General features: G+C 36.7%; 3 protein-coding genes across 3 annotated transcripts; all 3 read right to left on the bottom strand.

Moving 5' to 3' along the window:
• Positions 1 to 1,179: 1,179 nt before the first annotated feature.
• On the bottom strand, positions 1,180 to 2,955 carry LOC125207801 (zinc finger protein WIP2). The gene is made up of 2 exons (XM_048107301.1): positions 2,411 to 2,955; positions 1,180 to 1,800 (listed from the first exon to the last, which is right to left on the bottom strand). The coding sequence occupies exons 1-2, from the start codon at positions 2,909 to 2,911 to the stop codon at positions 1,369 to 1,371; spliced, it is 933 nt and encodes a 310-aa protein (XP_047963258.1). The 5' UTR covers positions 2,912 to 2,955; the 3' UTR covers positions 1,180 to 1,368.
• A 2,706-nt stretch (positions 2,956 to 5,661) lies between these two features.
• LOC125204068 (small nuclear ribonucleoprotein E-like) lies at positions 5,662 to 6,979 on the bottom strand. Its single transcript, XM_048102612.1, has 2 exons — positions 6,618 to 6,979; positions 5,662 to 5,933 (listed from the first exon to the last, which is right to left on the bottom strand). The coding sequence occupies exon 1, from the start codon at positions 6,896 to 6,898 to the stop codon at positions 6,632 to 6,634; it is 267 nt and encodes an 88-aa protein (XP_047958569.1). The 5' UTR covers positions 6,899 to 6,979; the 3' UTR covers positions 5,662 to 5,933; positions 6,618 to 6,631.
• Positions 6,980 to 8,254: 1,275 nt separating this feature from the next.
• Positions 8,255 to 9,640, bottom strand: LOC125207977 (transcription factor MYC2-like). The gene has a single exon (XM_048107505.1). It carries the CDS (start codon positions 9,342 to 9,344, stop codon positions 8,328 to 8,330), a length of 1,017 nt encoding a protein of 338 aa, XP_047963462.1. The 5' UTR covers positions 9,345 to 9,640; the 3' UTR covers positions 8,255 to 8,327.
• Positions 9,641 to 10,967: the final 1,327 nt, after the last annotated feature.

The raw sequence follows: 10,967 nt of genomic DNA, 5'->3' as shown, positions 1-10,967 counted from the left end.
TGCTCTCACTTTCTCTCTCATCTTTCATACCTTCCCACCAATATCCATTTAATGGCACTGTTGATTAATGTAGCACAGTTGATACTCATATAGACTTACATTCTGAATAAATACCCTCAACTACAGTTGAAAGTTATAGTATAAGAATATAACAGTATATGGCCCCTCTTTTATTATAAGTAGTATACTGCAAAACAAATTTATGTTTTTCTTTATCAAATTAGCTAGGGTAACTATGAATTTCATGTACACTGATTGATTGATATACTTTTCCCAAAGTATATATGTTTTCTTGTTCCATCTTATCTTTCTCATTCTAACTCCATCTAAACTTTAAACATTAGTAGTAGTACATTAAATCTTTCTATCCACATCTCAAACACTCTTATTGATCAATTTCATCTACATTTAAATCATGACTCTCTCTCTCTCTCTTTCTTCACAAAGAGAGAGAGAAACCTAGAGAGAGTTGGCTAATCATTTGGTTTGCATTATTTTAAAGGAAGTGAATCTGAAATGGTATATGTTCCATCCATGACCAGACCTATATCTCCCACTAGCCAAATCAAAAGGGCATCATATTCATATGCACCCCAAAAGCTGGTGTGTGTTTTGCAGAATGAAAAGCCTATCCACATTATGGCCATTTTTCTAGGGCATATATATAATCTCTCTCTTCATCTTTCCTTGATTCTTTTTGGATTAGTGAAGACTCTCAAACAGAATAACTGAAAGACATAACACCTGGAAACACCTCATCATCATCACACACACACACACTCTCTCTCTCTTTCTCTTTTTGAATTGAAATGAAACCCCATGACTATCTGATCATGATTCTCATGATAAAACAAACATATCCTCAACCCTAAAACAAAGATTCAACCACTAGCTAGTACGTATCCGATCAAAGCTTGACTCATATATATATGAACAATTTTTCATGATCTAGTGACAAAATCTTGAAAATAAAAAACCTAAATTCTACTGATTTTTTTGTATCTTGAAACAACTCACTGATCAAATTGCCTAGACCGCAATTAATGCATATACTTTCCCGCACTTTATGGGGCTATGTTTCCCATGTCCACTGTCTCTAAACTTAGCCAGAAGTGTGTGCAATCAAAATATTATCATAATTAATTGTCTCTTAATTATCATGGTAGAATATTCTAGGACTAATCAAACACTAGCATGATCATTCAAAGGTTCTCTTTGAGATACATTAGCTAGAAAAGAAAACAACGATTTACATCATTACATAAGCTTAGCTGGTGTAAACCCATCTTAGAAAAAAAATTAGAGTTCCAAACATATCCAAATCCAAAAAAAAAAAAAAAAAACCCTAGAAAAAAATTACTGCTTAATTCAAGAGTCATCATCTTGCTCAAGCTCAGAGGCAGGATCGTCTTCCTCCTCGAAGCCGTCGAGGCCGTAGGCGCCGTGGCCGGTGCCGAAGGCCTTGATGTGGTCCTTGAGGGACCTCTTGTGCTTGAAATCAGAGCCGCAAATGCAGTACCAGAGCTTGCCGCAGTTCTTCTCGTGAGTGCGCCAATCGCCTCTGACGGCGAAGGCCTTGCCGCATTTCCTGCACATGAAGGGCTTGATCCCGTGCTTCCTCTTGTAGTGCGTTTGGAGGGTTCGGAAATCCTTTAGCGGCTTCGCCCTCGGGTGGTCGATGTTGTTGCGGCACCCGGGGGCGCAGCAGTAGCACGGGAGACGCAGCATCCCCGTTGGCTGCGTCCCCCGCAGCGACTCCGGGCCTCGCCGGTACTGAGACCCGTGGCCCCACATGTGCATCTGTAATCATCAATTTTAATTTAAGTAAAATGTTGAAAAAAGGAGTAGCAACAATTCCCAAAGTAATTAACAAGACTATTGGGCTAGTCTTGTTAATTTTGAGATGATAGTAGTAGTAGTAGGAGGAGTAGGAGTAGTATCAATGTTTAGGTATGGGATTGAGATTCACACAGTTGAGTGAGTGTGACTGTGTGGAAGGAGAGAGTGATCAAATCTGAATCCCTAGAAACTGTTGAAGTTTCAGTTCAACACAGTTACCAATTTTCCAGAGCACAGATTTCAAAGGGGTAATTTGCAAAAAGCATAAGGAACATTGCCTGAGTTGTTCAATCACATAAATGAAGTCTGATCACCATCACACTTCACAAACTCAATTTTCTTCTACCTTAACCCATGCAATATAATTCAATTTCCAATCTCTTTTAAATAAATAAACCCCAATATATCACATATTCATTCACATATACATATTATTAGTATTTTTTTAAAAAAAATACTCCTATACTACTAATAGAAATCAAGAAATTCGAAAAAGGTGAAAACTTAAAAGAAATTGAGGAAAGAAAAAGGAGAAATGAATGGATAGGCACGTGAGAATTGAATAAAAAACCTGCATGTTGTTGTATCTGTTGAAGGTCTTGCAGCAAACCGGGCATGAAAACTGGGTTGGGCCAATGAGAATTTGCGAGGGAGTGGGGATCCAATACTGGCCCTTGTTGAGCCTGGTGATGGCGGTGGCGGAGGGCTCCTCCTCCTCCTCCTGATCCTTGTCGGCGGAGACCAAGATGGAGGCGAGATCAGCTGCGCTAGGGTTTGGCAAGCCTATGTGAAGGGCGACGGTGACACCATTATCATCATCAATTGGGATGGGTTTGGTGATCTTGTCGAGATCCATGCCGGAGCAGGAGGGCTCTTGCTGCTGCTGCTCCTCATATCTGGAGAGGAGAGGGAGGGCCTCGCGGAGGGGAGGGGAGGGAGGAGGGGTTTCGTTATTGGCGGCGCCGTAGTTGTGGAGGAAGGAGTGGTGGTGGTGGTGGGGAGGATTGGAGGTGGGGAAATGGTTGTATTTGAAGAGCCATTGAGCATAGAGATTTGAGTGGGGATCAGTCATTGTGAAAAAGGTGGGAGAGGAAAATGGTGGGCTGGAGGACCTTGCCTTTATAGAGAGAGAGAGAGAGAGAGAAGAGATATGTTGTATATAATGTAATTTAAAGGTGATGTTTGGGACATGATTAGATTTAAAGAATCAAATTTAAGAAAAGAGTATTGAGGATGCACCTTTTTTATTACTACCCCATAACTGGGGAAAATCATTGGATTTCCTTCTTTATGTATCCCCATTTTGTATTATTAGTGTTGCATCATTCCAAAAGATCAGTGACTTGATCACAACAAAATTTTACTACAATTCATACATATATATTAAGAAATGGATAAATCATACAACTATCACCCTTTTGAGGAAAAAAAAAAGTTAACATTATACAAATATACATACATATGAAATAACTATAATATCTTTAAAAATTTAGAAAAACAAAGATATTAGTATAAATATAATCATAAATGGTAAAAAAAAATATGCATTTCTATAGAAGTAACATATAAATAGAATATATTATAGTACTATGTTTTGTGATAGAAATATACTACTCCCTCTGTCCCATAATAAGAGTCTTATTTTATCATTTCGGTCCGTCCCACGATAAAAGTGTTATTTTACTTTTACCATAAAGGGTAAGTAGGCTTCACATTCTATTAATTTATGCCTCTCACATTTTATTGCAAAACTAATATATAAAAGTGAGACTCATATTCCACTAACTTATTCAAACAATTTTTTTTTATATTTCTTGAATCTCGTGTTACAACCAAATATGACTCATATTGCGGGACGGATGGGTTACTATACTAGTATATGTGTCCATGCAACTTGGTTTGATTTAAAAAGTCTGCAAAACCTATTCAAATTGTTGGGCAACGACATTGGATATAAGTTGATTTCTCTTTAACCTAGATATTATATTTTGTATTATTCATTAATGTGAACATTGACTGTAGATAATACGATTGTAAGAACCAAAAAAGAAAGTCTTTTCAAACATTTCCAATATTGTCTGCTGAACTATAGGGTAAATTCTGCTGTCAGCAATTTCCATGCATCATTCATTTTTTAGGTCGGATTTAATACACACTATACTTCTGTAATGATTTTTTTTATCGTAATACTAAGTACACATAGTAACAATACAATTCAATTCAATCAAGCATTTACGATGCTTTTAATATATCCTCTTAAATTTGACTTGTCTGTATTCAAACTAGTATAAGTCTTTTTCAAAGTTTTTTCTTTTCGTACATAGTCTTTAATTTGTAATAATTTTGTCAAACTCTTTTAAAATCGCATTTCTGCCCTTACAAATGAACACTCCAAATAATTCAACAATAAAACATTACATTATTCATTTCCAAATTGAACTTGTCCTCATATTTTCCTAAGTAAGCGACTGATAAACTTATTAAGGAGGAATCAAATTACGTGTGAATTTGTGTATGTACAAAGTATATTAAAAAAATCTGCAAGAGTGCAAGAATGAATAAAATTATCTGGTGTGAGGGAATACTTAAAATATCGAGTCCTGACGTTTTCCTGCATATCCTAACCAAGAATAATGGTCATTTTCTAAGGGTAACGTCAAACAAAAAGCCATTTAACATGAAAATAAATAAAGTTAGGATAATCTTTCCAACAACCTCATGAATAAATGCTATCTACCCTCTCTTTAATCATAGACTTTCCATTGATTCATTGATCTAAAGTTACTATTATCTCACTCCATTAACCATTAAATTTTGGCCTCACGTAGAGCGCTCATATCAAGTACTCATATGGTTTATAACGAGAACGATCAATCCATATCTATCATAAATTTTGTGAAAAAAACATATATGGAACCACACTTGCATCATATCATGGTCTAATTTATTTTTACCATTCTGTAAAATTTCAATATTGCCTAATTTAATTTTTACCATTCTATAAAATGTCAGTAGCATCTTGAATATCAAAACGTAGAGTATATTAAATCGAGGTAAACAAGGCTTGATAACTCAGAATAAAATTATTAACACCACCTCAAAAACTAGGTATAACATCGTTATATTCTAAACTAGGGCTGGAAAAATATAAGGGAGGGGGTTAAATTTGCAAAATCACAAAAAATTCATGTATAAACTGCAAATCAGATAAACCTAAGGGTAACAAGACCCTTAATAAACAGTTCCTAAAATGGTAAATTTCACAAAGCAAGAGTATGAAACAGTTCGAGGTAGACGAAATTAGCATGATTGCAAGAATAAAGACGGCTTTCCTAGGGATTAGGATAATCGACAGTACACGTTCATGAAATACAGACTTCGGTAAGAAACACATTATTGATGGACAGAACATGCCATGTGATGAAAGACTCTAAAAGAGAAGATGTAGGGATTAAATAAGTTTTGGTAGTGTGATATGTTTGGACAGTGAAGAAAACATTCACAACAAATAAGTAGCATAGCAGTAAAAAAACAAACATTCCATGCTCACCCTGATATAATCATTCACACTATTTGCTATAAGCAGCAAAGTGTGATTCTAAATTCAAGGGAGTCTGGTCAAGGGCCACCAAACAGTCTCACATCTAGGAAAACTGAACATAATCGCTATCTGAGGTTAGTAGCAACTTTACATATCAACTATCAAGTCATATTATGAGCATATGGCTCCAATCAAATTGGCAGCATACTGTTAGCATCAACGAGCATAACATGAAGAATCATCTCAATAAGGTAAGGATATTATGAGAAAAAAACAACAAATTAGACTGGACAAGGGTCCAATATGTGAATGAATACTTCCGATTCTTCAATGCCAGATTCAAGCAAATTCTATTCTTTACAGGATATCCAACTTCAAATACTAGTAAATCTCGGTACAGAAACACAGTAGCATACAGTAGGATAGCGAGAGAAATAATGCACGAGGTGGGGTGAAATCCAGGATAAGTAAACAGACACCCTAACGGGACAAATCCAGACGAAGTCATTCTGAAAGAACTACAAGAACCCAGCCCCTTCATTAGTCTTTTAACCTGCAAATTCAAGAGAGTGAAAACCTATGTCATATTCATCACAATAACCAATAACCATGTTAGGGATGAATCAGCCAAGTGTGTTGGAAAAGAAAATGGCATCATTAACAGCTCAAACATAGTAAGAATCATTAACAGCTCAAACATAGTAAGACCTTCAAAGCATGGAAGTATGAGTTAGTGGACAAAATAGTTAAATGATGAAAAATGATCATGTCTTAGGACTGGTTGCTTAGTATTAACACAAAGACATGACTATCTCTCTAATCTTTGTTTAGAAACAACTCACCCTGATCCAACACAATATCATCCTATACAAACTAGCTATAATTACACGCCCATATCTAAATTCTAATGCAGGCAATTTTAAAACTACTGTCATTGGGGTGCCACATGCTCAAAACAACCCTGTTTCCAGTTCTCCAAAACAAATTTACCACAACTAACAGTTCGCACGCACCATGCCAACTATGAGGTATTCCATAAATAAGCCATTCTAACAAACAACCATTACTCAAGTACAGTTCAATAACCATGTAACTGCAATTCCCAATTGGGACATTTCATCAAACACTTTGACAGTACCAAACAGGCCACGTGAAACCATCATAAACCCTAACAATTCCGCGTCAAACCAGAACAAATAAAAGTAAATAAATCAAAAAAACAAATTACACTCAGTACCTGGAGATTGAGCATCACTTGCCAGTATTCATCATGAGCGTGATGTTATCCCCTTTCAACAAAATCCTCCCGAGCTGCTTCCTGCTGTTCTTCTTGATGTTGACCTCCTCAGCTTCATCCAGCACCAAATTCATGTACTCGTCGAACCCGATAATTCGGCCTTCGATCCTCAGATCCTTCTGCTCAAACAACCAAATCTGAATTCGCGCCTTGCTCTGAAGATACCTGAAAATCAGGTTAATTGGCTGGGTCATAATACGTTGAACTTTGGTGCTCGCCATGGCTGCTGCTGCTTGTGGTGGAATCGCTGCAAAATGTTCGTCGCGCTCCGGTTCCCTCTCTTGCTGCCAAAACCCTACCTACAAGGGTATAACACTCTCCTCATTGGGCCAAAGTATTCAGCAAGTTTTCTTTATTGGGCCCACACATTGGTTGCTGATTAATGGGCCCTGAGCCCAAGATTTTTTTGTGTACGAACAATTTTAATCGGAAAATCAGCTTTGACTTGGGAAAGGGTACTAGTGACTAGTGAGTTGAAAATTGATGTAAAATAATGTGAACATAGTATATATATGGAATGACTTAAAAATGAATGTGTCATCTAGATAGTATAAATAGGTTGTGGATATGAACTTTTAGTGATCATTGCTATATTATGGAGTAGTTGTATTCTCCACTTGTAATAAAATTATAACTTAGTAGTAATAAATAGTGTATCATTTTTTTGGCAATATCATTGTCTAGGATTATTTTCATGTTTTTGATATTGTGATACGATTAGTTATATTAAGCTAAATATTGTTTTATTCTTGATTCCTATAGGACTTATATATGAACTTAAGCAGAGCCAAGATGGCTCAAAACCTCATCATTGGTATGTCTTCATGATCATGCACTCGTTAAGCTAACAAACAACGTAAAATTAGTAGTACTTGTTGGGAGGCTATTCAGTACTATCTTAGTATTTTTTTTATTTTTATTTTTTCTTGGTTTGCTGTTTTTGATTGCTCGTTATTTTGTGTTTTGTTTTGAGGAGTAATATTTATTGGGAGGCAATCCAACTCAACTCAGTACCTTTCATTTTTTTTGTTTGCCTTGCTGATTTTGATGTTTGGATTTAATTAATGTCTTGAATTAAATTAACACTACTTGTTGGGAGGCAATCCAACTTAGTACCTTTCATTTTTTTGTTTGCTTTACTGATTTTGATATCTTGTTATTTAATTAACACTACTTGTTGTGAGGCAATCCAACTCTGTATCTTTCCATTTTCAATTTTTTTTTTGTTTTGCTGTTTTTGATTTCTTGTTATTTTGTGTCTTGTTTTGTAGGTGAAAAGATAAGTATTAAAAAATGCAACAAAATTTTGGGAACAAAAATAGTCCACTTTTATGGAAAAAATACTTTTCAACCTAAATGTAAAATCATACGTGGTCGTATTTTTTGAATGGGCTAGCTACTGCAATATTATTTTAACAAAATCTTCTATAAAAGCTTACAGTAGAATAAGTCCACACAATATTAATATTACTGAAATTGACTAGAAAATGATGGTAATAGTGATTAGTGATGCTAATAACCAAAAATTTCAATTCTTTTAATTAAGACGGTATTAGTACATGTAATTAATCCAACGATAGAATGAAACATGAGGTCATAGTACTATAATATAACATTGAATTACATAAGATGTGCAGTAGATTTTAGGTTTTAGGGTAAGAATTTCCCAAGTATAGCTGCTTTAATAGCTTCCTCACTACACAAACCATCACTAACTCTAATAACAATTTCTTGAAACATAACATTTCCAACTGCTGAGGAGCTCGCTCGATTCACTTTCAACCCCAACTCCCTCAGCACGTCCATAACTCCCGCGCAGGGGTGATCAACATCGTCGGATTGGACTCGAATCAACGCTTCCGCTCCTAACATCTTCACCTCAATCTCCATTTTGTAGGCTCTGCTCCTGGCTGCGGATGATGCTGCTGTGTTCCTAATTTTGACACATTTTGCTTCCAAGCTAGCGACCGATGATTTGAGGTGGTTGATGTAGGTGACCGCGTCAACCAGCAGCGAGGCCTTGTCCATCTTTGACACGTTCGGAACCACGCTTCTCAGAGCGTAGAATCGCTGGTTCAGCTTCTCCCTGCGCTTCCTCTCCGCCGCCTGATGATTCACCGGAACCTTTGCCTTTCGGCTTTCGGCAGCTGGAGATCTGTCAATCTCCGGAGTCTGTTCTTTCTCAGACGACCCTGATGAGGCGGATTGAATCTGAGGATCGAAAGAGTTGGCAACCATGTAGATAAGCGACCAGTTCTCCTTGATCAAATCAGAGGAGCCTAATTCGACAACGCCGTTACAAGTCGGTACGAGAGCGAGGGTTCTGACTCCATGTAGCTCAGCTTCTTTGGCCCTCTCGGAGCCGCAGAGGCTGAGCTGCTGGTGGCCGACCAGCCAGATATTCGAGGCCGTGGCGAGAGCTCGGTAGACGAGGTCTTCGGTGGCCGCGAATAGTCTGGTGATGGAGGCCATGAAGAACCACTCGGATTCAGGCTTGGTGGTTGTAGGGGTGAAGTAGCCGGCGCCCCACGACAGGAAGACGCCGTCCACGCCTCTCGATGCGCTCCAGAAGATGGCGTAGTCCCACCGCTCACTCTGGCTCTGGAGAATGCGCTGGAGCTGGCTTTGGAGCGGGAGAGAGTCTGGAGTCGGATAATTATGTTCCATTAAGATTGATTTTTATAAATTTTAAACTAGTGTGTAGGTTGATTTACTGTTATATATATAGGACGTAAGACCGTATTGGAGTTGAGTTGCAAGTACAAAGATTTTAGAGATAGATATAAACATTTATCATGTGTAAATTGAGCAGCGATTAAAGGGGGAAGAACTTCAAGTTATCAGCATTGTCAAAAGGCCACACCAATTATTGTTGACGGATGATTATCTGTTATGTGCTTGTGAGCCAATCACATGCCAACACGCAACCTAACTAACATTTGTCAAAAGTACAGAGGAATTCAACACAGCTAAAAGATGTTGAGAACGATATCAAATTCCAAATGTGTACGAGTAAATTGGAGCCACTTCACTAGTCTTGATTCATTTATGTTCAGCCTGCAAGTATGGGTTATGGGACCCAAAAATTTTAACGGATTATAAAATTCAATCTTAACTATGAAAATTAAACTTTTATATATGTAATGACATATGTTTAAAATAGTAGTAGTATAAAATAGGAGGGAGCATTCCGGTTTCGGTTCGGTTTTTTGCCCAAATCGAACTGAAAAATCGAATTTAGTTCAAAATCCAAACCGAATCCGAAAAACTGAAAATCGAACTTCAAAAACCGAAAAAAAATATGGAGTATATTTAATAGGGTGGTGATAAAATGCAAACTCATATATTGTACAAGCTCCAAACTTTTCTACACAATATCAACACAGTGTAAAATTTCAAGATTTTGATGTCAACACGGCATCAACCGTTGATATTGTGTGACATTTTTTGTTGCTATTATTTTATCATCTGTTGATATTTTCTAACGGTCCAAATCATAGTTTGGAATTTGTACAATATTTAGAGTTTGCATTTGATCACAATCCATATTTAATATATATATATATATATAGATGTATTCATATCATTTTTCCATCTTTTGTTCTATTCTCAATCTCGGCCCTCCATTATCAACATCTGATAGCCGAAATTAGAGCTTGATTTACTCAATTTTATTCATTAAAAAAATCGATAAGGGCCTTTTTGGTATACACATTTGAGTTGGTTATGGTAAATTGCTTGATTTTCTCCATCAAAATATTACAACAGTTTTTTTCAACGATTCCAGAAGTCTTTCTTCTCTTTCATCGTTTATTCTCCTAACATTCTCCATTGAAGACAACCGCTATTATACAATTTATGGAGAAAATTTCATTGGTTCTTTCTTCTCGTACAAATTCCCTTTTATTGGAGCAGTCGTGCATCGTTTTCGTTTTCTTCAACAATGGAAGAAGGTAATCTAAGTGGTTTTTATGTTGATTATTAATCTGATTTGTTGACTTGAAAACCGTTTTGGTGGTGGAGTTTTCGTTCATTGCAATAAGGTTTTCTTAGCCTTTTTGTTATACAATCACAGGTTTTGTTTACGATTTGTCGTGTTTGATTATTTGGTGCACGTTTCATTTATTCCCCAAGGGTTTAGCAATCCTTGGGACTAGGGTGTTGTACATAGTTGGTACCACAACCGTTTCCAAAGTGAACGAGTTTAGATAGAGTCTCACCTAGGGTTTAGATATCGTCTCCGATAGAGAGTAGTTTTAACTGATAAACATAATGTACATATAGTACTGT

The sequence above is a fragment of the Salvia hispanica genome, chromosome 2 (assembly GCF_023119035.1).
Source record: "Salvia hispanica cultivar TCC Black 2014 chromosome 2, UniMelb_Shisp_WGS_1.0, whole genome shotgun sequence".
In the NCBI taxonomy this organism is placed as follows: Eukaryota; Viridiplantae; Streptophyta; class Magnoliopsida; order Lamiales; family Lamiaceae; genus Salvia; species Salvia hispanica.
The sequence above is the reverse complement of the archived record's forward strand: the minus strand, read 5'-3'. Positions and strand labels throughout refer to the sequence as shown.